Consider the following 26,102-nt stretch of genomic DNA (forward strand, 5'->3'; position numbering starts at 1 on the left):
TTCATTTATTTATTTATTTATTTAAGTTAATAGATCAATTACGCATCAATTAATTCTCGAAAATTATCTTTCTGCATCGCGTATTGTGGGGAAAACGAAAGTAACGATCTTGTAGATATTCAAACAGATCTCTATTTAAGTTGGCATACAAATTGCATATATTATTTAACAATTTTTGCATATTAAACAAGAGAAATATGCTCTTGTTAATTGAAGAACTATTAAAATATGTACGTATAATTGAATAACACTTAAAATATTGTTTAATTTTAGTCTTACATCATTAGCAAATTCTTATGTTTTTCTTTGATTAATTACATTCACTCCAAGATCTTATAATTTTTAATAACTAAATGCTGTCATGTTACAAAGTTGCAGAATTTAATTTATCTAACGAATGGATTTAATCTTCAAAATGCGTTCAGCAAGTGACATTTGCGACCGAGACTTGTGAATTGGAAAGTTAAATGGAAGAATATCGTGCATAATAATTCAACTTACCTGCCATGCGAGAGAAATAAATTGATCTTTCGCTAAGAAAAAGTAATGGAATTTTTTAATCAAATGCGTTATGAATAAATTTACCATTTTCTTATGCTACTTTTTACCAGCAGCGTTTAGAGTTGTCGAGACTACATCGTTAACATTTTTGGTCTTTTCGTGACTTCTTTATTCGTACTTTGAGAAAATTTGAATTTTTTTTATTTTTGTGTCCTTGTTTTTCTTTTATTTTTCTAGTATAAGAGTCTTTTATACTTCATTATCGATAAATATTTGAGAAAGTAGAGCGAACGAGTGCATCTTTCGCTCGTATAATCGATGCATCATAAGATAGAGAGAGAAAGTGAATCGCAGAACGAGAAACAGGAGAGCAGTTTGAGAGAAAGTGATAGTCAACCGATCTCGTAATATGAATGACTTCTCAAGGCCTTTGCACGTTCCTCGAATACCGTTTCGAGAATCAATCACCAACTAAATCTTATTAATTTCTTCTTAGATAGAGAAGATATTAAAATATGTAATAGTCATGATAGGTTTTTTTTCTTTTTTCACTCCTTTAATACAGTAACTGAGTTTTATTTAAAGAATATTAAAAAAACGCAATTACGGCTTTAAAAGATTTATATGCATCTTTATTTAAGAGTTTAAACAAACATTATTAGCAATAAACTTTTAAATATTTCTGTAAGAAGATATCGATGTTCATAATTTACGAATTATGGTGTTCATTACGAGTTTCTGGGTGGTAATTATATAAATTAAATTAAATTCATAATTTTTTATTATATATGTAATTATACTGTAGTTAAACAACAAAAAAATTGATCTCCCGGGAAAACGTTATATATCTCAATTCTAATCCGTCGCGTATTTCGTTTTAATCACTGAGAAACTGGAGAAAGGAAATCGGGTTTCAATTGAGTGGAAGGCTAATAAAGTAAAAATAAAATGTATTCCAAGACATTCAAATGGCTAAACACACACATGAAGTTACACGCTGGGCGAAGGGGGTGACACGTGATTAAAAGTGAACGTGCGGCGTCCCGATGCGGGACAGATGAGTGTAGACGACTTCCTTACGGCTTCTTGACGTCGTCCTTGTACCAGTCCTCGCTGCAAGGTAAACGACAATTATTAAATTCCTCTTTTATTTTTTAAATATAAGATAATAGTAGCAGGATAACTTAATTAACTTAGGATATAAGAGAGTTCATAAATTACGGTATAATAATAATAATTTAAATAATTTCGTCATCTACACAGCGAAATTAAATCTTAAAAAATTGAAGATATTTAAAGAAATGCATTCATATCGCGTGAATGAAAATTCTTTTTTGTATTAATTGTAAAATTGTTACGTTAATACAGAAATGCAACCATATTGCATAGAAACGAGATAATGATATGATAAACAGGGAATAGCTCGTACCATCCGGGGACGTTCTCGGGTGCATCACACCTTTGCTGTTCCTCGTTGTAAACGGTGCCATCGCTGCAACCTTGCTCGCGTGGCGTCACACCATTCAGGCACACATAGAATTTCTGGCAGTCTTCAGGGTGCGCGAATTTGGGATGGTCAATTAGCATGCCCCTGCTGTCGACTTGGCTTTCAGTTGGACACTCAAAGCCATCCTTCAGCTTCTTGCCCATGACTCCACAGCCCTGCATTACAAAGCATATTTTTGCATTAACATGTTGTTGCAACAGGAAGCAACAACTTCTTCTTAACTCGATTTAGCGATTTCTTGTAGGTTTAATATTTAAGGCAAATTCGAAATCGCTTCTTTTTCCATTTTTTTTACAAATTTTACATTTTAATTTCTAACTTAAATTTTAATCTCCAGTATTATTTGATGTGATCTCAGGAATTTTATTTAATTAAGTGTGGCATCAAAGTTTTATCAACGAGGAAAATAATTAGAGGTTTCATTATCTCCCCAATGCTGTTTCTTAGATATTCCCGAGTTCAAATGTTAACGTCAGAATTACACTGTTAAATTTCCGTTAATCGCAAAGAAATATCTCAGAGGCGAATACCTGTATGAAAATCTGTAATTGTAATTAAGAGAAAGTATACGCGGGGTATGTTAGAAGCGCGACGTACTTTCTCTCAATTAAAGATTTAACTTCGGGGAAGTTCAGTTACAGCTTTTGTTACAATTCCGAAACGGATGCCTCTAAACCTTCGTCGAGGCAACCCTGAAATTACACACGGAATACGACACGCGTTACGTATCAATTTTAAAGTTTTTTTTTAAGGTCGATTAATTTTTGCGCGTGTCGTAATCGGTGGGCGAGGTGAAGAATTGTTTCACAATTCTTTCTTAGGCTTTCTCACCTCGCGACCTGCACTATCCGGCCACACGCAAGTTCCGCTGTATTCGTCAAAGTGCAACCCGGTGGTGCACGTGATCTCGATTGCCTCTCCATCGATGCAGTTATAGAAAACGTTACACACTGTCGGGTCGGGATGCGCGAAGAAACCATTTCTTCGCGGACATTTCTTCGTTGGCTGCGGGGGTTCTGTTAATGAGAACAATTAATCGATCAATCAATCGTACAGTTAATTAATATGATAATTGGTATTTTAATATGGAAGAATATTATATCTAAATTGAAGGTGCATAAAATTTATGAAATATGGTTTCTCAAATGCATAGATGAAAATGAGCAGATATTACTCTTTATATAATTTTCAAGTGTTCAAGCTAAAGTAAAATTCAATTAATAATAATCATCAACGGAAATATCATATTTTATTACGTATTATGTAAGAAGAAACTAATTGAAATTCTACTTGGTGTCAGCGAGATGGATAGATTTATTTTTCAGAACGTCTCTCCGCGAAATGTCGTTGCGGTTCTGTTCTCTTACGTAATTCGAGACGGTCGCCGCAGTCGACGTTGAAGACGTGGTCGCACTTGTTGACCTTGCGATTCAAGGGATCGAACACGAGACCATCCGGGCACAGCTTCTCCGCCGCCACGCCGTCGATGCATTCGTAATACTTGTCGCATTGCTTGCTGTCCTCGTATTGGCCGTCCTTGTTCGGGCAATTGAACGCGGCGTCTGTAATCGTTGCCGACGATAATACTACCGCGGTCTTACCGCAACGGCGGAAATCGATCCGACGTTTCCGGTAGGATCGAACCCGTCCGACGAACCCTGCCGTCGAATTCTCGGATCGGCATTATTTCGTTGTTCGTTACGTAATTTCGTCTTGGCCTCGCTCGACTCGCGCTTATGCAACTCGCCGAACGAGAAAACTGACATTTACGCTTTAGAAAGTTCGCTCTCGCACTGTCTCCGCGTTAATTCTAACGGTCATTTCCATCAGGCTCGAGAGCTACTCTCTTTCGCACTTTTCTCTTTTATCTTTGTTGCAATTCTGTCGGCCAATGAATAATTTACTAATATTATATTTACTAATATTAATTTATTAATTTCCTTTGATAAAAATATACAGGACAGATATTAGTAGCGAGTAATTACTCTCATAATTTTATTGATAGCCATGATAAATAATTTATTAACATTCTTTAAGGTCGAATAATTTAATAAAACATTTAACATGCGGATAAATTATGAAAATAAGAAAATAAGTTAATATAAAAATAAGAAAGTCTTCTTTATAAAAATATACAAAAATTATAGAATTTATAATATATTTATATATACATTACACTTTTGTTAATGTAACATTAAATATTTTTATCGTATTAAAAAACATTTAAATTTTTGGTTGTTATTAATTTCATTAGCGATACAGAAGGTTTATGTATTTTAGTATAAAATATTTTTATTTCTTTTTTATCATAAAAATTAGTAAAATTAATGTAAAAAATGTGCACATGCAAAGATAAAATAAAGAATACTCAATATTCTCTTTTATACAATTATTAATAAAATCTATTTGATGTTTTCACCAATTCTTATGCTTTTATCAATTCTCTTTTTAATTACACTCAAATTTTCATAAATTGATGAACAAGGTCTTAGTGATAATTTACAATGATACCGATGCATATATTTAACCATTAAATTAGAATAGCAGTAATTAATTCTTATATGTTACAAAAGAGCAATTTTTAATCTTTTTGTAATACTTTAAGATGTCTCTTTTTATTCGCGATCATTTCTCTTCGATAATCATACGATCAATACTCACGTGTCAGCGCGATTGCGCCTAGTAGCAGGATCCCGAACGTGAACATTCTTTCGGCTCGCTTTCGACTCGCTTTCTTGCCGGATCGTCGCGCGATGATCCTAGATTGCACTTAGGTTCACTGAAACGGGCAAACGGGCTAAATTGGGCTATTTAATTTTTCGTCCCTCTTTGGAATGGCCCGAGGTCGCCCTCGCGAAACTGCAGCTCTTCGGCTACTTGCCAGCTGGGTATACCCCATGAATCCCCACTATTGCCGCACGTAGATCCCACTTTCGCCGTTACTTTTCATCGATGGAACACTCGTTGAGAATGAAGATCGAGGAGACAAGTTAGAAAAAGAGAAAAAGACAGAGGGAGAAAGAGAGATGACTTTTATCCTCCTCTCAGCGCTCTCACTTCGACGTCCTTCGTCGCGTTTTTCTTTGCTGAGAAAAATGCAAATTGCAACGCGCCGATGATGACGGGCAAATGCCCGACAATTTCGCCGATATTTTCATTACGCCAGTAATTTGCTCATCTGAGACGATCTAATTAATTTTTTTATTCATAAGAAAAACGAAACTTATTAAGTCAAAAACAGAGGCAGTAGATAAAATTTATTATATTTTGATGAAAAATACATCTTGTGTAAATAGAAGTACGCAGGAAATAAATTTCTAAATTATATAATTAGGAGAAGGAGGATATAAAATAAAAAAAATAGATTATATTCAATAGATATGTATTTGACGTAATAAGCATATAAGGGAAAAAATAAGTTCTGCAACTTTTTAATTATTTTTTTTATTATTCGAAAGTTGAGCAACGTTTAGAAAAATCGAATAAGATGAAGAAACTGAATATTTTCAAAGCAAATTTAAGAAAGCATAATGTTTCGTTTGTCTACATTTCTAAATGATTGAAATGAAGGATAGTAAATTACGCATCGCTGGCTGTCAGGAAATGGTAGCTTTTTGTTGAGCTTTCTTCTCTGAACTGTCGTTTAACATTCACCTTCGTTTTCGCTTCAATTGTTCTGAAAAATTCGATTTCTGCGACAATGTTACTCCGTTATAGTATCCGTTATAATATTCGTTGATGAAGAATTCTTTAATATAATATTAAAATATTAAATAACAAATTTGAAATATAAATTTTTATATCATTAATTATTAACTAAAATATATCAAACTTTAAATTTTATTATTTTTAAAAAATAAAGAAACAAATCTTAGATGTGTGTATTTATATGTGCGACTGTTTTCCTATATATTTTATTAAATATTTTATATAAAAATAAAAAGTAAAAGTAAAAAAGTATTATGAGATATACTAAGACATTAAAAAACATATGGATTAAATTAATTGCTTGTTCACTTGTTTATAATCTTCTAATTAGCATCAACTTTTCCTTATTAGCATTAAATCATATAATAAATAATAAAATTAAAACTATTGTAATGTTAAAAAAAAATGTAATGTTCTAAAAGAAACGTAAGTTTCTTATCAAGTTGATATCGATCATACTAATTAGAAATATTACATATGTTTATTTTAATTATTTAGATAAGGATTAATGATCTTTAGATGTAACGTAACCACAGTCACGCGATATTTCATTGCAGCTACAATGTTGTTGAGTCAATTACAAGTTTTTTTCGTCATGCACGACGATACTGTCGTTTCGCTCTCACTCTTGTTTCGACAATGTCTTCCGAGGCTTTTTTTTCCACGGGAAAGTGAAAATTGACAATTCGATACGTAGTTTATTGATCTTAAGGTCCACGCGCAGATCAATTTTATCTTAATCTATCATTTGTTAATAAAAGATAAATTTTGATTTATTAATGCTAATAATTAAGTACTGATATGTTAATTCTATCTATTGCTTGTCTGAATCGCTAATTAACGATATAGCATTTCAACATCGATGTTGAATATCTAACAATATTCACTCTTGTTTGATTTACGTAAAATAATCTTCATTTCACGATCTTTATGCTTACGAAAGCATTATGCTAGAGCTCGGTTTCAGAAATGTTTCCCATGCATGAAATGTGAAAAATGCCGATCGATAACATATTTTCATTGCTCACGCAAATTTAAGATGCGATTCGAATTTATTATATATGAGGAACGTATGATAACAGTTTCCGAAAAACGAAAATAGAATTATATTTGCCAAATTAAAAAGACAAAAACATAAAAGTAGATATCGCGACATAAAAATATAATAATTAAGTAGCAATAAAACAATATGATACAACAATATAAAAATAAATTAAATAGCAACGAATAAATGAAGATGTAAAAATACTTTGTCGTCAGAATTTTAACGAGTGAAGACTTTGAATAATTTTCTTCGCAGCTTATTTCTTCTAAATTGTAATTAAAGCTAAGATTGTGATTTTTCTTCTAGATAACAAATTATTTCAAAAATAAGGTTTCGAATGGAATATATTTCAAAAGGTGTGATTGTAGTAAATATAAGTTTATTATACATAAAGTTTAAAAAAATAAAGAAGCTTAGAAACCTATACACTTAATCTAAAGCGTTTATTCTATATTGTTGATCTGCTGCCTTTTCTTCTGCTTGGTCCACCGGTGGGCTTGGGCTTAGGCGGTGGATTCTCCAATGCGTCCAATTCTTCGTCGGTCAGCTGATCCTTGTACCAATCTTTGCTGTAATTAAATTATTATTTATTTTAATCATATGTGAAATGATAAATGAAACGAGGACTACATAAAACTTCATAAAGGATCTGTAGATTGAGTTCCTTTAATTCTTGGATTTAAGGAATGTAAAACTTAAAAAATGACATGCTGATGTACTTTCTTTCTTTTTACTTTGATTTAATTTACTTTTTCATTGAAACGTTATTTAAATCTATATATTTGAGTTATTTATGTAAACTTTATAAGCTTGTTATTATAAAAAATAATTTGTGAACAAAAATCTATTATTTTTATAAAACAAAAAAGAAAGAAATATTTTTTATCATATTGAGTAGTGATAGTTGTTTACATAATTTCGACTAATTTTTCATTTTTAGCTTAAACATTATCGATGTTTTCTTATAGAAAAATTAAATCTTATTGTATAATTCGTACCATTCGGGTATTTTTCTGGCCCAGTCGCACTTTCCCGAGCGTTCGTCAAACGCTTGGCCGAGTTTGCATCCACTTCGCCTTGGTACCTCACCATTGACGCACACGTAAAAATACTGACAATCCTCGGTATCAGGATAACGTGGATGTGTCGCGGCCACTGATTCATCGACCTTCGGGCACGTGAAATTGAAGAGTTCGCGGGAACCGCAACCCTTCTTCTGTGCCTCGTCTGGCCAGTTGCAGATGCCGGTCTTTTCGGAGAAGACCAAACCATCCGGGCAGGTGATCATGTTATACTTGCCCTCCACGCAGTAATAAAAAGTATTGCAGTTCCTGGGATCCTCGTGGGCAAAGTAGCCGTGCATGCGCGGACAGTGTGGCGATGGTTGCGGCTTTTCTGCGAAAGAAATTAATATATAATAATAAAGCAGCAAATATTATATATATGAAATTAATTAAAAGTTGCATTATTTTTGCATAAAAAATTTTATTATGACAGAAACAAATTATTAAATAAAATAATTCAAAGTGAAAAGTCAGGAGCATAAAAGCTAAATGCTGAAGCTTGTGTGCGATTGTTTACTTTATCAAATTAAAAACAATAACCATAAATGTAACATTAAAAAAAAAATAAATTGTTGAGAATACTGTGTATTATCAAAACAACGCACACATAATATTAAAATTTTTGAAATAATATTCTCGTGCATCTCTCTTGCATTTAATTGATTTTGTTTCGTGAATCGTGGAAAAATTGAACAACATGTTAATAATAGAATAGATTGCTTACGTAATTTGGGTCTTTTTGTGCAATCGATGCCGAATGGTAAATCGCACTTCTCGTGCTGTGGACTGAAATCATTGAAAACGAGACCGTCCGGACACAATTTTTCCGTTATCTTGCCATCTCGACAGTCGTAATATTTATCGCATTGTTCCGCATCCGGAAAATATCCATTGGGCTCTGGACATTGATCCTGAAATTCGTCATCATCTTCATACTCTTCGTTTGCAGTTGGCTCCTGTTTTTTCGATGTTGTTGCCAAAGCCGCTCTTCGGCGACTCTGCTCGGCGGCCTCTTGCTTCCTTGTCAGAGCAGTGACAGATCCTATGACAGACAAAATTTTATGTTACATGAAATATAATATGATATATAACAAATGACAAATTTTTATAATAAAAACAAATAGAATTATAACTAAATTCTTTAATCAAGTAATTTCTTGATGTTATTCTATTAATAGAATATGAATAAGAAATACTCCATTTTATATTTGTTTTTAATTTAACTAAACAATTTTTAGGGAAGAAAATTATCAACTATCATTAAAGAATTGCATATAATTTCTATTTCATATTTAAAACATCTCTTTATGTGTCTTTTTATGCATCAAAACTTTCGAATCTGTCTGAATTGTTTTGCATGAGTTATTCAGCAAAGCAGAAAACAAAAAGCAAAAGAAAGAAAATGACGGAAGATAAGAGTAAGCATGTTAAGGTAGAGGGTCAACTGGTCCCTCGACATGTTTTCAAGGCGGTACGTCGTCTGCGTCCCTGAAGAAATGCCGGTCGACCTCGCGAACGCAAGCGAAGAAAGCGAGAAAGTGGTCGGGCGCCCATACGTATACTCGGTTGGTCGGTCGTTCAGAACTTAAATGTCGTTTAATCGACTCGGCCTGGTAACTTTCGAGCGTACTAGTAGACTTTGACTCTGATTTAAATAGTTTAACCAGATGACACAGAGAGAGAGAGAGAGAAAGAGAGAGACGCTCTTAGACAGTCATATTGACTCATAAGAAAACTTATTCTCCCAATTATTGTCTTTTTATATTTGATTAAAAAAATTTTAAGTTTTACATATATCAATTTTTATTATAGCTTGGACCTATTTATTATAAATAATAAGAAATAAAAAATGAAGAATAAAATAAAAATGTAAATATAACATAGAACATAAATATCTTTTTATCTCATAATAATATATTTTTTAAGTAAATTTAAAATTAATTATATTTTTTGAGTTATTTTACTTATCTTATCTTGAAATTTATCATTAACATAAGTAAACTTATAAACATATGAACATGATAAAGTTTTATCAACATTTACATCTCACATATGGCAAACATTACAAAAATTTCTATTTTTTTTCATTACAGCAAATTCTTTAGCCAATTAAAATTGACAATTAAGAAAAGATGAAACGGTATATTATAAACCTATACCAATTCTTTCATAATATTTATATGTTATTATTTAAAGAAAAAGTTTCCAAAGAGTTATTGGAAATTGCAGTTTTAGATCTTATATTAGAATTATCCAATTTTGTCTTAATTCGTAATCGTGATAAAAACTCACCGAGGCAAATTAAAAAAACAAGGGCCTTCGTCTTCATTCTGACGATGAAGGTTGGCGCCGATGAAAAAAGGAAGAAGAAGAGTGACGTCACTACGTATGTTGATCCGGTCGTGGTAACACAGTAGTATTGAGTAGTATTGATGACTAGAGACTACTGGGCCCCTTCGAACGTCGGGGTCTTATATGCGGCCCCCACTTCATCCGAAGTTACAACACTTGATGATCATACAAAATCTATGGGGGGAAAACCGACAATCTTCTACTTGTTCACATAAGGTATGTACAGAGACATGCATTACTACGATAAGTTTCTGACGCATCAATTTTAAATAAATTGTATACCAAATTGCATACATTGGTATTACATATACTATTTATGTTAAAATTATCAGAAAAGAAGACTTTTAATTGACATAATATATAAATAATATTATTAACATATATACATTTACTGATTTTGATGTATTAATTCATAAGAATACATTTATTACTTGAATAATTAAAATAAAATATTCTGTCATTATTTGTGTATAATAATATTCTTATAATTGTTTGTATGTTTTATATAAAATTTTTTGTGCATATTAAAAATTTTATTTAAAATTACATTAAATCTAAATTAAATTATGACAAAGTTTGAAATTAAAGTAAATTTTAAAGTAGGAAAAAGGATAAATCGAGAATGCATCAAAAGTGCATGCACAGTTTTGTGAAAATCAGGATTTTCTGATAACTTTATTTATTTGTAAGATATTTTTAGCATATTAAAGTCTTTCACACACCAAAAAAACAACGTGAAATTCCAGTTCCTTCCCTTAATGTTTCCAGTTTTTATCTTTAAATATCGTTATCTTCTACATAAGAATTTTAGAGCAAATAATAATATTTTTTTATTAATAATAATAGCAGCCTTAATAACTGTTTGATATTAAATTTTATCTAAGAAGAAGAAATAATTTCCTTATATCTTTTTAAAATATAATTTTAAATAATCAAGTAAAATCAATATGTATCAAGTTCATCAATTCACGCTTTTGTTCAGTTTATTTGATAATTTAAGTATTAATATTAATAAGAATTTATAAAATAATATTATAAAAACACATATTAAATCAATTTAAATACTAAACATAAAAAAATATTCAAATATTTTTTGAAATATTTAGAAATAGTTAAAAAATTAATTCTGTAATTACTTCTAAATGATGCAAAAATATTTAAATATTTTTGACATTTATTTAAATTAATTTAATAATACATCTAGTCAATTGTATTGTTTATTTGAAGTAATTTATTTTGAAAGGTGAGTTGTTCGCAGCGTGATTTCAAGAAGTCACGATTGGATTGTAAGTCGTAAAAGGTCGTTATTTACGAAAGTATTTTTTTCTTTGCATTTTAATACGTTTTATTGTATGAATATTGTATGAATATGTTTCTGAACATGTTTCTTTCTTAATAATTGTTAAATTATTAAATTTAGATATATGATGAAAATTTTTATGAACTGAAACTTAAAAATAATTTTATCCATCCTTATTTAATTAATTATGTCTAATCTCTAATATTTCAAGTTTTCCATGTAAAAAAATTAAATTAATTGTGCATTTTCTAATTTCTTTCTTTAAAACTATTTGTTATTGATCTCACCTAAAATGAAGTTTCTCTATCCCACCAACCGTCTGGATTTCTTCTAATCCACCATTTCCTTAATTCCTCGTAAATTAATATCATAATGGCGTATGGCATCCCGAGTAACCACCATTCCAGTTTCAAAGGATATGTCTTCAAAATGCGGTCCATATAGGGCGCATAGCAAATTACACAAGCCAGGGCGATCTCAAGAAGTAGACCCAAATTCAAGATCCAGTTGCCCATACCCTGATGCAATAGCGAGTTGCGACGGGTTTTACAGACCATTGCATCCACCAATTGTACAATTACGATACTGACGAAGAAAGCAGTGTGACAAGTGTACTCGAGAATCTTGCGCTGTTCATAAGTCCATTCCTGTCCGAAACTGTCTTCTAAATCGTTTATTGCTGGGCTATCCCACTGCGGTCTTAAACCCAGTAATCGCTTAGGCAGAAAACCATGCTCTGCCATCACTATGAAATACGCAAAGAAACCCGCACATGCCTCAATTATGCCAATCTGACCATAAGCCATGAAAATCAATCGTCGGCTGACCAAATGATCACTCTGGGGTATTCTGGGCTTCCTAAGATATTAAAGACAATGGAAGAAAATGAAACATTTAAATATTTTCATAGCTTTTTAAATTTCAACTAATTAAAATTTAATTCGAAGGGAATAAAGTGAATTTTGTTGGTCACTTGAAATATTCATCCTCTCACACAAAATTTAAAAATTTTTAAATCTTTATAATTTAAAATCACTAATTTTTTACGGAACAAATTGTTTTTTATAATATGATTTTTATGATTTGATATGAGAGGAATGTTCTGTATATTTTTAATACCTCAGCATAATATCGGATTCGGACTTTTCATAAGCTAAAGAGACTGCCGGCCACATATCCGTTCCCAGATCGATGCATAAGATGCAAATTATACCAAGTGGCAAAGGAATCCCTAAAACAATGAATGCTAGGAAGGGCGTTATTTCCGGTATATTGCTCGCCATGATATACGCGATGCTGGATTTGAGATTGTCAAAAATCCGTCGACCCTCCTCAATGCCCGTCACTATTGACGCGAAGTTGTCGTCCAACAATATTAAATCCGCCACTTGCTTGCTCACATCAGATCCTGGCAATCACAATTAGAGGCTAGATCATAGTAACAGTGACCATTTATTTGAATTAAAAACTTTAAGCACACATGAAAATGTCAACTTTTTTCTTTACAATATTTCTATTTTACAATTAGAAACACTAGAGATATTTGGGTTTATCTCTTTAGAGAACTTTTCTCTATAAAAATATTTTAGAGAAGCATCACCACCTGTGATGCCCATAGCGATGCCAATATCGGCTTTCTTCAAAGCTGGAGAATCGTTGACACCGTCGCCGGTAACCGCGGTGATCAGATGCAATCTTTGACAACTCTCGACTATCTGCAGCTTTTGGACCGGCGACGTCCTGGCAAACACGATCTCCTGATACTGCTTGATTAACTGATCCAGTTGCTCCGGTAACAGGTCTCGCAGCTGTGCACCCGTCACTACGATGTGATGTTCCGTGGCATTATTGTTGGAACTATCATAACCATTGTGATCGGTGATGATTCCGACGTATTTGGCAATAGCCTTGGCAGTGTCAGGATGATCCCCGGTCACCATGATGACTTTAATGCCGGCACAACGACATTTATATACGGCGTCGGGAACAGTTGGTCGCGGTGGATCCATCATGGTGATTAGGCCGACCTGTTAATGGAAAATCAAAGTACAACATTTGATTTACAGTTTAGATTTATTAGAAAGCCATCGTTAACATTATACATATATAAATGTTGCGTTATTAGATTCACAATTTAGAAAATTACATAAAGTTTATAAAAAAAATATTTATAATAATACAACTATAATTAATAAATTGTAGTTCAAAATAAAGAGTAATTAAAAATGTATTAATTAAATTAGTCAAAAACAATAAAAATGTATGTAGTTAAACTAGTTGAATTAAAGTTTAAAAATTAAACTTAAAATTCATGAATAATAAAAATTTAAAGAATAGCTTTACAAAGAAAAAAATCAAACTAAGATATACCAATCTCAAATTTTCAAGAGGGAAATTTGGAGGATCAGCTTCGAAATGATAACCCATAGGGAAAGTTTTGGTTGAGAGTTCAAGATCGGCAAAGCCAAGAACGCGTTCTCCATTATTTGCCAGAATATAACAGGATTCCATGTATGCTCTCCTCGTCTCTTCATCCAAAGCTTTGGTCTCGTTACCGAATGCTATTGTTGAACAACGTTCGAGGACACGTTCAGGAGCACCCTTGAAGCATATGAAATACTTGCCGCGAAATAGATATACATTTGCTTGGAACTTGTCCGTTGAATTAAAAGGGATCTCCAATATCTAAAGATAAAATTAAATTTATTTGAGATATTAATAACAATATCTTTATTTTTATTTTAATTATGCATGTTGGATTCATTATTTTTAAAATTTTCATTTCATTTCATTTCATTTTTAAAATTTAAATTAAATTTGAATTAAGTTTATATTAAAATAAGTTTAAACACGTAATTAAATAGAATCCGTTAAATGAGATTAAAAATTAGGCTTATTATTAGTATATTAAATAAAAGATAAGAAATTTAAAGCTAATTCTTATACTTTCGGTATATTAAATTTTCCACTGGCTTGCTTTAAATTTAGATTAGATTAAATTTTCTTCAATTCTTCAATCAAAGATTTCAGTCTGATTCGTTTACCTTGATGTAGTCTTTTCTGAAGAAATCAGCTCCTCCCTTTACGAGAACTTCCACGCATCTCAATAGAGCTGCGTCCGAGGCATCTCCTAAAATTTTTCTTTTATTTAATGGCGGCACAGGCTTATCTTCGGACATTGGTGCCCAGTTAGCGCGATTACAGAGACTCGCCACCCTGGCCAGATTCTCAAAGCCTGGGTTGTTAGTATATTTCCGCCACGTATCTGACGCCATCACCTCGCATAATAGACCGTCGTACCACACGTGTCGCACCTGAAGTCACGCAATCGCGATGACAGAAACTCGGTTGTACATTCGAAATGAGAAATGTTAAAGGTTCGAACGAAACGCCGATTACATAAAGAATAGAGTCATGCAATTTTCATGTTGTAAAATATCAATGATAGATAATATTATATGTAAAGCACATATTCAAGACTAATAAAAACATGTATTCCCCCTGTCTCTCTCTCTCTCTCTCTCTCTCTCTCTCTCTCTCTTTTTCTCTTAATTATAAGTTTAATAATATAATAATAAAATAATAATTATTTATAATAAGTATTACGAAATAAAATCGCAATTATATAAAATATATATAAAGCGTAAGAATTATGTGTATATCGATATTACTCGTAAGATAGGGAACGGATCGTACAGTCATTTTATTTTGTGTGAGGGTGCCGGTTTTGTCGCTGCAGATAACGGCGGTACACCCTAGAGTTTCAATAGCCTCGAGATTCTTCACCAGACAATTCTTGTTGGCCATCCTCTTGGCGGTCAAGGTCAAGCTGACCGTCATCGTGGCGATAATGCCCTCCGGCACGTTCGCCACGATAATTCCGATCAGAAATACCACCGAGTCGATCCAGTCGTAGCCTATCGCTACAGACATGGCGAAGAACGAAACACCCAGGAAGATGGCCCAATACGAGACCAGTTTCATGAAGCGATGTATCTCCCAGGAGAGAGGTGTAGGTCGGGTTGATAGTTTTGAAGTTAACTTAGCCACTTTGCCCATCACTGTATGATCGCCACAAGTTACAACGACGCCTTTTCCACTACCTGTTAATATTAAATAAGTTAGCTTCGACAGAAATTTTTAACAATAAAGCTTATCAAACTTGAATTTAATAATTTGGATTTAATATTTTATTTACTAAAGTAAAGAAATAAAAATAATAGAATATTTATTAGAAAATAAGATTTATTAATTCTAATATTATGTATTGTAATTGTACTTTACTTGTTTGAAGATCATATTTTATTATAACAAATAATTTTTATTTTTTTAAATCAATATACCTTCGACAATATTTGTAGAATAAAATACCATGTTCTTCGCTTGAATGACACTTCCGGTTTGCGGAATATTAGCTGTTCGTATCAATGGTATCGATTCGCCCGTAATTGACGCATTATCAACCTTTAAACCTGTTTGTTAAAATGAAAAAAAAGAAATTCTTATAAACTGCAGAATCTAGAATTTCCACTATACTTTTTATAAAATTTTATTAAATGTAACTCAAATTTTATTATGCTTTCGCTACAATATAAGTTAGAAGTACAATAAGAAAAGTAATATCAGTTCAACTTGATTAATTTCTAATAAAATTTTAATTTGATTATCTAAAAGATAAAGAAAAATTAACTGCAGAAATAAGAATCAAATAATTCATATATATATTTTTTGTAACATAATCTTATGTTTATGGTTTTCCCCAAATATTTTTTTTCTACTTTCTTCTGATAAAAGAATGAATAAAACGAGAAATGGTCGCGGGTCTTCAATCCTAAGCGCATGCAAGCTCATGCGAAGAGAAAGGCTCATTTTTTTCTGTTTAAGTAAAACAAAAAAGTCCACTGCAGTGGCCAGGACACACTTCACCTTGACATTCCAGGATCCTAATGTCAGCAGGCACCCGGTCGCCGGTCTCCAGTAGGACGATGTCCCCGACCACCAGCTCGGTCGCCAGCAGCTCCTTTCTCTCGCCATCCCGTAGAACCTTGGCCCGTTGCGGCACCATCTGCTGGAATGATTCCATGATGCGTGAACTTTTGGAGTCTTGATAGTAACTGAACACGCTGGTGACTGCGATCAACACGATCAGAACTAAACCAAGCCAGAGATGATCCTCGGAAGCCTCACCGTAGGTCTCTAACTCCAAGAAGTAATTGCCGAAGCACAAAATGGCGCCCACCTAAAAATTGAATATATTTCGATAGACTTGATATTTTAATAGACTTCTCACAAAGAGAACTTCTTTTCATGAAAGAATTTTATTTTTCCTAACATATATATGAAAAAATTTTAGTTTAAAATTAACATAGTCTTGAAAATAATGATGGAAGAGATAACTGATAAAAGGTTTTAAATTTTGAAATTGATAATATACTAATTTCTATATTATATTGTTATATGTTTAAAATTACAAAAAGGATGAAAAAGGATAAATAATTCTCAAAGTTAAATAACGTATTCTCGCGTATTCTAAATTCGTAAAGGAAGAATTGTTTGCGATATATCTTTCTTCTTTCCCTCTTATCTATACTCTCTTTTTTTCTCTTTTCCTCTTTTCTTCTTTTAAATTAATATTTAAATTTTATATATGTTTGTAAAAGAAAAATTAAATCCTTCGCAAATTGCTACCCATATTAGCAAGGAAAATCTTCCGCAACATCGATGCAAAATTTTAAAAATCTCCAAGGTTTTTTTCGGCGGAGTTAGTGCATTCAGTCCTTGATCTCGTAGGCGATTCTTTGCAATAACTGTAGATAAACCCAGTTCAGGATCCACTTGTAGGCTTTGCAATAGATCCCCTGCCGATTTAATGTGCACATCCGTGTCGATATCCCGACGAAGAGCATCCAGATCACGATTACGTTGTTGCTGTGCTGTATGCAAAAATCGCCACATTTCTTAATATATGAGTAGGATTATTTCAAAAAAGTGGTGTTTTCAAAATTTAAATATATAAAAGATAAATATCGTCAAAATAAAAATGTGTATTTTTTCCTTTAAAAAGACATTATCAGAATCTCGAATATATATCGAAATGTTAAAACCCTGTTAAAACTCCTTTTTTGCAATACTAATACTTCTCTCGCTGCGCTTACTTCATGAACAGCTGTCATCGTAGAAATCTTGAAATATTTGTGAAATATTTTGTTAATTTTTGTATATCGAGGATTATTAATACAATACTAATATCGTAATAATAATTAATTAATAATTCTAACAATAATTAATTATTAATAATTCTATTAATTCTAGTTTGCATTTATTAATTCGAAAATGGTTAAACTTATTATTTAATTATTTTCTCTAAAGTCTTAATACGAATTAGTGCGAACATGTCAGTGTTATTTTATTTATATGAAAGAAATATACTGAAAGAATGTTGAAATAATTTAAATAATGCGAAAAGAGAGAATACGTAAGAGAATTCTTTCTCACAAAGCCTTCAGATAGAATAGACGCGCCATCTCTTTGCGAGGAATCGTACAAAATCGCTCGCGACGTATTAATCAACGACAAATGAGTTTCCTGCTTTATCGATCGTGCCGCTCACCCACGCCACGTGTCCGATGTTCGTCCGGCGCCATTGTGCAAAGACGACGGCGTCTTCTCTACGCAGCGGAGGCGACGCGCGTCTGGCCAGCCTGTTCCGCGTTTGTCCGCCATTATAAAGCGCCGTCGACGGCGTACCCGCTATTCCCCGGTGAGAGTGGCGAAGTACACGACGCTTACCGACGCTCGGCGTCGTCGAGCGAGTGAGCGAGCGAGCCAAGCGAGCGAGCGAGCGGGCGAGCGAGCAACTAACGAGTGAGTCGAAATAGCAGCCGCGAGTTGTCCGCGAATTTCATATCGGGGTTCTCGGAGAGTTCGGGCGGTAGGGTCGTCGCGACGAGTGGTTAATCGCGCGCGATTGCCGAGCGGGGTCCGAGCGAGGGTGACGAACGTCGTGGGACGCGCGAGCGGAGGCAACGCGCGAGGAGTAGGAAGAGGAAGAGGAGGAGGAGGTGGTGCTGGTGAAGAAGGCGAAAAAAGAGAGACGCCGACGGACATGGAGAACAGGCCGGCACCGCTGCGCTCGCGGCGGGTCTGCCGATTCTGCTTGTCGGACTCGGAACCGCTGAGCTTCATCTATGAGCGCGAGCACAACAAGCCGTTCCAGGTGCCGCTCGCGTTGCAGATCATGTCCTGCGTCGCCATCGAGGTGAGTGGACCCGCCGCTAACGATGTACCCGCGACGGGCTGCTCGCGGCATCGACCGCCGGAGGTGGTACCGCCGAGTGCCCTTCGTGGGTAACATCCGCGCGGAATCCTCCCGCCACCCTCCCCCCCCCCGGGGTTTCATTGTTATCGCCTTGGAATTTGATTCATTAGCGTGTACCGCGAAGGGGTAGGGGGTTGAGTTGATGAGGGGGGTTTTTGTTGTGTCGCGATACGAGGAGTTGATACGATCGCGCGGCGACGTCGGTAGGATGAGTGTTGATGTTGCCGGCTGTTCCACCACGTTGTGGTTCCTGCGTTCGCGTGGAGAGGACACGTGCTTGACAATTCCCGAGTTTCCCGCCTGATTTCTCTGAATTTTTTCTCACGCGCGAAACTGGCTTTTCGATTGTGACAATCGATTATTTCAATGGACAAGCGGTTGGAATATAAAAAATTTTATTCTGTCCTGTGAAGTAAAACTGTCGACTTTAATTATTTGTCGATAAAGTATTTTTATTTTTGTTCGTATATAAAACATTTCTTTTTGTTAAATGTTTATTTATTGACGTCTAACATTGTATGCCTAACATGCGCCTATCAAAGCTCTTTTGCATTTCTATTGCTGTTTTTATTGCTATGTATATTTTCTTATTGTATTAAATAATTTTATTTGTATTCATATTTTTATTACAAAATATATTAAATGTCAAATGCTGTATAAATAAAAGTTTTATAAAGATATACATTATGTATATTTACGCAAATAAAAGGAAAAGAAATTAATTTTTTATTTTTTGATTAAATAAGAAAATATTTCTATTTTTTTTATTATTTTAATTTTATTTATTTAATGTTACGTAAGTATAACATATGTTTCTTAATTTCTTGTGATTTTCACACACACAAAGTATCTTAATCAATTTTAAGGATGTATTATATCTTAAATTTTGTGGCAGTTAAGAACTTTAATTAAAAATTATTTGAATATAAAATAGAAATATGCTTTAATAGAAATGTGACTAAAAAATAATGATAATAATCTCAATTTTATCTCTGCATCGCAATGAAATTTCACATAAATTATCTTGAATATTTAAAGTATTTATATAAAAAAAGATAAAATTTTTATTATTATTTTTTTAATTATATTTCTATTAGACTTCTATTCTGGAATCCCCATTGCAATTGGTTTGCACGTGTCAAAAAATTTTGTGTTATTTATATACTAATTTTTATTGAATTTTAATAAAATTTATGAAGTTGGATATCGTTTAACAAAATTCCTCTCCTTCAATTCTTGGACACCGAGGATACTCCTTTCCGGAACTCCAACAGGTGAACACGCTGCTAACGTTTCGTCGATCTTGTTCTCGATAGGTGTACGCAGCGGATGGGATGCCGCAGATGATCTGCAACATGTGCCGCTGGAATCTGGATCGCTCGTACAAATTCAAAATGCAATGCAAAAAGGCTGATGAGGCATTAAGGGATTATCCCATGTCTGGAGTATTACCTAGACCTTTTCCGCCTATCCCGACTGATCCACCTACGGAAGTTAGTAACAAGAGATCCGCCGATTCTAGATCACAGAACGAGATCACTAAAAAGCAACGTACCTCTGATAGTGACAGAGATACTAGAGATAGACGTGAGACCAGAGAAAGGGAGAGAGAAAGAGAAAGACAGAACGAGAAGAGAGAGAAGGATAACGAACATCTTTACGAAGAGCAGGACGGAGGTAGTGAGGGTGATCAGGAAGTGACTAATGTAAAAGAGGAGAGAAAACTGGAGCCGGGAGAGATCAGAGTGCACGCATGTGATCAGTGTGAGCGTACGTTCCCCTTGCGTCAAGCTTTAGCCCTTCATATCCAGCGTGCACATCGCGATCGCAATTACAAGTGCACCGAATGCGACAGACACTTTTTCACCAAGTATGACCTCGGTAAGCATATGAGCACGCATTCGGAAGAGAAACCGTATTCGTGCTCGATCTGCCAGAAGCAGTTCTCTCGTTTGAATCTGTTGCAGCGTCATGAAAAGGTGCATCGAGATGAGACGCGCTACGCGTGTCAACATTGCGACCGCGAGTTCTTTACCACGGAGGAACTCGAGAAACACGAGGATGCGGTACACAAGAAGGAGAAGCCGTTCCAATGCAATATCTGTAATAAGCGCTTCCAATATAAGCAAGGCTTGGAACGGCACGAGATGTTACATAGCGAGGACAAGACGTTCGTGTGCGACTACTGTAAGGAAGCCTTCCATACCAGCACAAAGCTAGCCCGACACTTGTCCACCCACGCTGGTCATCGTCCGTACTTGTGTAAACTGTGTCCCCGCACTTTTTTGCTGTCGCATCATTTGACTAGACATATGCGTACCCATTCGGTGGAAAAGCGTCATGTGTGTGAGGATTGTGGTAAGGCCTTCAAACGTAAAGAAAGTTTGGAAGTGCATCAATTGACACATACAAAACGTACAGGTATGGGTCTCACTTGCGACGTTTGTCAAGAATCTTGTCGCAATCGCGCCGATTATGTTACTCATATCAAACAGCACATTGAGGCGGGTGAGAAAATGGGCCCAGACGGTTTACAACCCGACAATAAGAAGAATCTTGATATAGACTCTGAGGAAGAAGAAGAAGAAGATCAATATTCTGACGGGGATGATGATTACGAACCGCCGGCGTATATCGTGAAGAAATTGCCGAAACCACCGAAACCTTCAGAGAGTGAAGAGGAGGAGGAAGAAGAGGAGAGGGAAGATAAAGAAGAGAAAGCCGAGAGACAAGAAAAGGATGAACGTAAGGTGGTGTATCTGCGCGGCAAAGATGGCAACATGGTGAAGAAGACCATTAAGACACTAATGCCTATCCAGCGTCGCGATGTTCAAGAGCAAAAAGTTACGAAACAAAGCACTCCCACCAGTTCTTCTCAAAGCAGTTTGAAAAACTCTACACAAATTAAAGAAGATAGCCCTAAGAGCGGCCGCGTGGATGATACCGAAGCGCAAGTGCAGAAAATCGTCGCCTCGGTATTCAAGGAACATAAGATTCCGTTGAAACATCAACCGAGCGCTAGTCAAGATCAGTCAAAGGAAACGCCAACGCCTGTGACAAGATCTCAAAATACATCCCAAGAAAGTCGCAAAGACAACGACAAAATGGAGATAGTGACATCGACTCCGAAGCCTGTCAATACTGTCAAAGTGATCAAACGAATTGTGTTAAGGAAACCAGCAGGAAGCAGTAACGAAGGAACATCAGTCAATACACCTAATATCAAGGATGGGGATACTACTTTGATCGGTACTCCAGGTTCACACAAGGTCAAACGAGTAATCGTCCGTAGAATTATCCGACAAGGTGACACTACTCGCGAGATTATTATGAATCCGGATGGCACTACAATAGATCCTGCAGAATTAGCAAAACTACCAACTGGCAATGTGGTGAAGCGAGTAGTGGTAAAACGATCACTCGACAAATCGCAAAACTTGGTACAGGCGGTACTGCAATCTGCTGAACAACGTCAGAAAGCAGGAGATGGCAATTCGAACGAGAAATTTGAGCTGAAGACCTCGGCATCTTCCAGTGGCGGCACGACGAAGAATTCGCAAAAAACACAACCGATTACTCAAGGTCAAGATCAAGAAACCAAGGAGAAACTAGAGCAATTAGAGAAACGAGTGGAACAGCAGAGGCTGAAAATCGAAGAGCTACAAGCAAGAAAGGCGCAGCAAGACTACGAAGCAATTGATGAAATGTTGCCAGAAAGACACGACGAGTCCGAGGATGAACAACAGTTGCCGCTCAAGAGAGTTTTTGTGAAACGAAAACAGAGTATATATGACGAGGAGCGGGAATACAATGACGATACGGAAACGACGCTGACGAAGAGCAATCCAGCTGAAGAAGAAAAGAACGAGACGGAACAGGTTGCGACAAAGGAAAAGGAGAATACTGCCGTAGAGGAAACATTGGAGAATGTTCAGAAAGAAGTTCAGAGCACGATGAAAACGGCGACGAATGATAGTAATAATACTATATCAAATAACACACCCTTGAAAAAGGGCCCGACGATTTCCAGCAACAAGGTGTATTCGAATAAACGTTTTATGATTGTGAAGCCTGGCGAAGCGTCAGAAGTGGAGGAGATGAGTCGCGAGTTATGCAGTATTTTCGAGACTACCGATAATGTGGTAAAGATGCAGGAAACTGTGCTGAGTAACCTCACTCAAATTTCCGGTATCGCGGCATCTTCGACGTCAGACGCGAACGCATCTGTGAAACGAAAGCCCGAAGTAATGGTCGTGGTCAACGAGCAGATGGAGCAGGATGGTGTAGTACAGAACGAGCAGAACATCAAGGTTAAAATCGAACAAGAGGCGGAAATTAAATTGGAACCCAAGGCAGAGGAGTCTTCGCAAGAGATCTCTGTACAGGAAGAGAGTCAATCTGAGTCCGGTACCATAACATTGGACAATCAGGATCTTTCCGCTTCGATCTTCGAGGCATCTGACGATGTGTTGGAGGAGCGGAAATCTACGAGCGGTCTCGGTGACTCTGTCATAGAATTGTCGCAGGCCAATGATACCATCAATCTGAACGACACTAATGACAGTCAGGACAGTTTGGAGGACAAGCTCTCGCAGATGGAGGGTTGAAAGAGGTTTGACTTGTCTTTTTGTCCGATCGAGGTGTGCTGCACCAAATAAAAATCATGCTCTCGAATTCGCTGTAAGGTTCCCACGGTTTCTCGCACGATTGGCAATTAATTTTGACTTACTCGGTAGTAGCGACAGCATGTCCATACCATCAGGATCGTTTGCATAATAGATATATAAAAAAGAATACATAACTATAAGAATAAGAGTAGTATAAAATTACATCACAATTAATTTTATATATAAAATAAATTTGATTTATTTAATACTGAAAAAGCTCGAGATCATTTTAAATGTTTAGCTGTAGAAGGCGTGTACACACACACACACACACACACACACACACACACACACACACCCAACATCGAGTTTTTCAAGCTGCTCCGAGAGGAAAAGGTGGACATCTTTTATTTCTGTTGAATGGGCATTAGAATCTTAATTGTTTTCTACACTGTTCGACATTTCGCATATAGTGATGATTAATTAAATTGAAACGCGCTACAGTTAAAGAATTAAAAAGGTCGAGTTTAATATTCGAGCTCTAATTGCTTAAAGTCATATATATTATTATTATTATTATTATTACGTAAAAATCGAAGTATTAAATTTTTGGAAGTATATATGTATATATATATATATATATATATATATATATATACACATATATATATATATTGGAATCATATGTTACGATTATAATTTTAATTTTATAAAAAACAATTATAATATATAATATCCTATATATTATAAAAATATACTTTGCAATATGTTAGACTAACGATATGTATCGATATAACTTTACGACAATCGATCCTAAAAATGTTATTCTTATGTAATTGATCTTTTTTCTATGATTTTCATCTTTATAATTGATTCCAATTTCTTTAGAGTTGAGTTTTCATCTTTACATGTTTATGAAAATATTTATTGATTGATATTTATTAATTGAAATGTATTTATCTTTTTAAATAAGCAGATGAGATCCTAATGTCTCTCTTGTTCTAATGTAATTTAGCTTCGACAATACTACCGATATTTAGAATAATAACATTAATTTCTGATCGCGCAAGAATCTCGATGAGAATCTCGGCGAGGTAAATTATAGAAAAAAAAGAGAGAAATTTATACATCCTGATAATGTATACATATATTAAAGATATCGATCGTGTAAAGATACTTTTACAACAAAACTTCGTCGCATTTCTTTCATTCAAATATATGCATTTAATTTTTTTTTTTTTTATTAATTAGTTCTTGATTATTTCGGAACTTATATGATCGCATTTCGATCGCATAAAAATTTCTTTCGCGCGTTTTTCATTTCTCTTCCTGTTAAAAACAATATATCTAACAAAGATAAAAACGATTCGAACGAATCGTTTATCGCGCGAATATATAACAAATATTTATTATTTTAACTATTTAATGCATTGGGATACTTATTATGTACATTTTAAGATATTCATTTTACTTTATATCTTTTGCAATATGTACATTATTTTTATTATCTTTTTTAGGAAGTAACTTAGAAAGTTGTAAGATTCTTAATAATATATATGACACATCTTAATGTGTTATATTATTATTATGATCTTACTTTATTTTGTTTTATATATTTACCGTGATTACCAAAATTTTATTTGTTCTTGAAGTAATAGACTTATTTAACTATAACTTTCTGAACTGAAAAGAATCTTAATCCTATTTGTTCGACTTTCTTTCGAATATGTTTGATATATTCAAAAACTGTAAATGTATATCGGTTGTCTCCGAGTGATTTTTATTGGCCCTAATTTGCGAATTTGTATTAAAGCTGTGAGAAATATGTAAATATTGTGTCTTTTGACGATTTCTTAATCTGTGCACACATTTGCTTTTATTGACAAAACAAAAAACATATTGAATTCGTCTTCTTTAAAGTGTTAAAGATTAATATTCAATTAGGGCCAATTGCTCCAATCATTTGCACCAGTCATCAGAAATTTCTTTCCATAAGTTACTTTTCCTGTATATCAAAATATCCATATATGATTAAAGCAATATAAATAAAAGATCTATAACGTTAATCTTACTATTCGGAAACATTAAAATAATTTGAATTTTCTAAATTATGATTTTGCTTTTTTTTTTTTTCTTTTGAACAGATTTGGCGAAAGATTTACCTAACAACTTTAGCGACGATTGAAATTAATGTAAATCGCTCGAGATAGCGATTGGTCCAATGTATAATTAAGTCAATCCTTCTTGCTCGCATTCTTAGAATGACTGTAGATATTCCAATTGCAATATATCTTCCTTCTGTCTTTTTTTTTTTATTATCTTGTTGATGCAACGGACTCTGATTCTGCAATTCAACACATTTATAATGTCGGGAACATAAAAGGTAATGACTATAGGTATATGTTTATAATCATATTCAGAATTATTTCGTTGAAATAGTTGAAACGATAACATATAGGTTATCTGATATTCTGCAAAAAACTTGGAACTATATATGAAATACAAAAGTGTGTAAGTGTAAAAGCTTACCGTGATATTTATTATACCTTTCTCTATTTCATCCTTTTCCAAATGATTAAAATCCAAATAGAAAATTTGAAGGGAAAAAAAGGTAAGAGCTACTTGACATATAATTTTATTATTACTACTACTTTTACTATTTATAACATATAATTATATATGTAATAAGTATAATTATTA

The 26,102-nt window shown here is 34.2% G+C and overlaps 4 protein-coding genes across 5 annotated transcripts; 1 reads left to right on the top strand and 3 right to left on the bottom strand.

Moving 5' to 3' along the window:
• Positions 1-1,434: 1,434 nt before the first annotated feature.
• On the bottom strand, positions 1,435-4,903 carry LOC105433404 (protein obstructor-E). Its single transcript, XM_011648713.2, has 5 exons — positions 4,670-4,903; positions 3,376-3,570; positions 2,840-3,024; positions 1,931-2,163; positions 1,435-1,614 (listed from the first exon to the last, which is right to left on the bottom strand). The coding sequence occupies exons 1-5, from the start codon at positions 4,713-4,715 to the stop codon at positions 1,578-1,580; spliced, it is 696 nt and encodes a 231-aa protein (XP_011647015.1). The 5' UTR covers positions 4,716-4,903; the 3' UTR covers positions 1,435-1,577.
• A 2,220-nt stretch (positions 4,904-7,123) lies between these two features.
• Positions 7,124-10,296, bottom strand: Cpap3-b (cuticular protein analogous to peritrophins 3-B). The gene is made up of 4 exons (XM_089083428.1): positions 10,118-10,296; positions 8,550-8,867; positions 7,760-8,156; positions 7,124-7,330 (listed from the first exon to the last, which is right to left on the bottom strand). The coding sequence occupies exons 1-4, from the start codon at positions 10,152-10,154 to the stop codon at positions 7,210-7,212; spliced, it is 873 nt and encodes a 290-aa protein (XP_088939554.1). The 5' UTR covers positions 10,155-10,296; the 3' UTR covers positions 7,124-7,209.
• LOC105433424 (sodium/potassium-transporting ATPase subunit alpha) lies at positions 10,217-18,229 on the bottom strand. The gene is made up of 11 exons (XM_025219885.2): positions 18,088-18,229; positions 17,166-17,410; positions 16,404-16,716; positions 15,821-15,949; positions 15,174-15,580; positions 14,522-14,791; positions 13,848-14,162; positions 13,081-13,504; positions 12,597-12,885; positions 11,765-12,335; positions 10,217-10,351 (listed from the first exon to the last, which is right to left on the bottom strand). The coding sequence occupies exons 1-10, from the start codon at positions 18,119-18,121 to the stop codon at positions 11,765-11,767; spliced, it is 2,997 nt and encodes a 998-aa protein (XP_025075670.2). The 5' UTR covers positions 18,122-18,229; the 3' UTR covers positions 10,217-10,351.
• LOC105433406 (uncharacterized) lies at positions 18,201-25,925 on the top strand. Of its 2 annotated transcripts, XM_025219884.2 has the most exons (3): positions 18,201-18,735; positions 20,112-23,407; positions 25,547-25,925. In XM_025219884.2, exons 1-2 carry the CDS (start codon positions 18,583-18,585, stop codon positions 23,400-23,402), a joined length of 3,444 nt encoding a protein of 1,147 aa, XP_025075669.2. In that variant the 5' UTR covers positions 18,201-18,582; the 3' UTR covers positions 23,403-23,407; positions 25,547-25,925. The 2 variants fall into 2 exon arrangements, with proteins under 2 accessions (XP_025075669.2, XP_011647018.2); XM_011648716.2 differs by having other exon boundaries at positions 18,202-18,735; positions 20,112-25,925.
• Positions 25,926-26,102: the final 177 nt, after the last annotated feature.

This window comes from Pogonomyrmex barbatus, unplaced genomic scaffold (assembly GCF_055798465.1).
Source record: "Pogonomyrmex barbatus isolate J1 unplaced genomic scaffold, ASM5579846v1 scaffold7, whole genome shotgun sequence".
Lineage (NCBI taxonomy): Eukaryota > Metazoa > Arthropoda > Insecta > Hymenoptera > Formicidae > Pogonomyrmex > Pogonomyrmex barbatus.

Coding starts and splice junctions, on each gene's coding strand:
- LOC105433404 (XM_011648713.2), bottom strand. CDS start 4,715: ATGTTCACGTTCGGGATCCTGCTACTAGGCGCAATCGCGCTGACAC. Junction 3,571..4,669: donor AGGCGCAATCGCGCTGACAC/GTGAGTATTGAT, acceptor CAACGATTACAG/ACGCCGCGTTCAATTGCCCG. Junction 2,164..2,839: donor CGGATAGTGCAGGTCGCGAG/GTGAGAAAGCCT, acceptor TTTGTAATGCAG/GGCTGTGGAGTCATGGGCAA.
- Cpap3-b (XM_089083428.1), bottom strand. CDS start 10,154: ATGAAGACGAAGGCCCTTGTTTTTTTAATTTGCCTCG. Junction 8,868..10,117: donor TGTTTTTTTAATTTGCCTCG/GTGAGTTTTTAT, acceptor TGTCTGTCATAG/GATCTGTCACTGCTCTGACA. Junction 7,331..7,759: donor GCCAGAAAAATACCCGAATG/GTACGAATTATA, acceptor ATTTAATTACAG/CAAAGATTGGTACAAGGATC.
- LOC105433424 (XM_025219885.2), bottom strand. CDS start 18,121: ATGGCGCCGGACGAACATCGGACACGTGGCGTGG. Junction 17,411..18,087: donor ACATCGGACACGTGGCGTGG/GTGAGCGGCACG, acceptor TTTTGCATACAG/CACAGCAACAACGTAATCGT. Junction 13,505..13,847: donor CTCTTGAAAATTTGAGATTG/GTATATCTTAGT, acceptor TTCCATTAACAG/GTCGGCCTAATCACCATGAT.
- LOC105433406 (XM_025219884.2), top strand. CDS start 18,583: ATGGAGAACAGGCCGGCACCGCTGCGCTCGCGGCGGGTCTGCCGATTC. Junction 18,736..20,111: donor TGTCCTGCGTCGCCATCGAG/GTGAGTGGACCC, acceptor TGTTCTCGATAG/GTGTACGCAGCGGATGGGAT.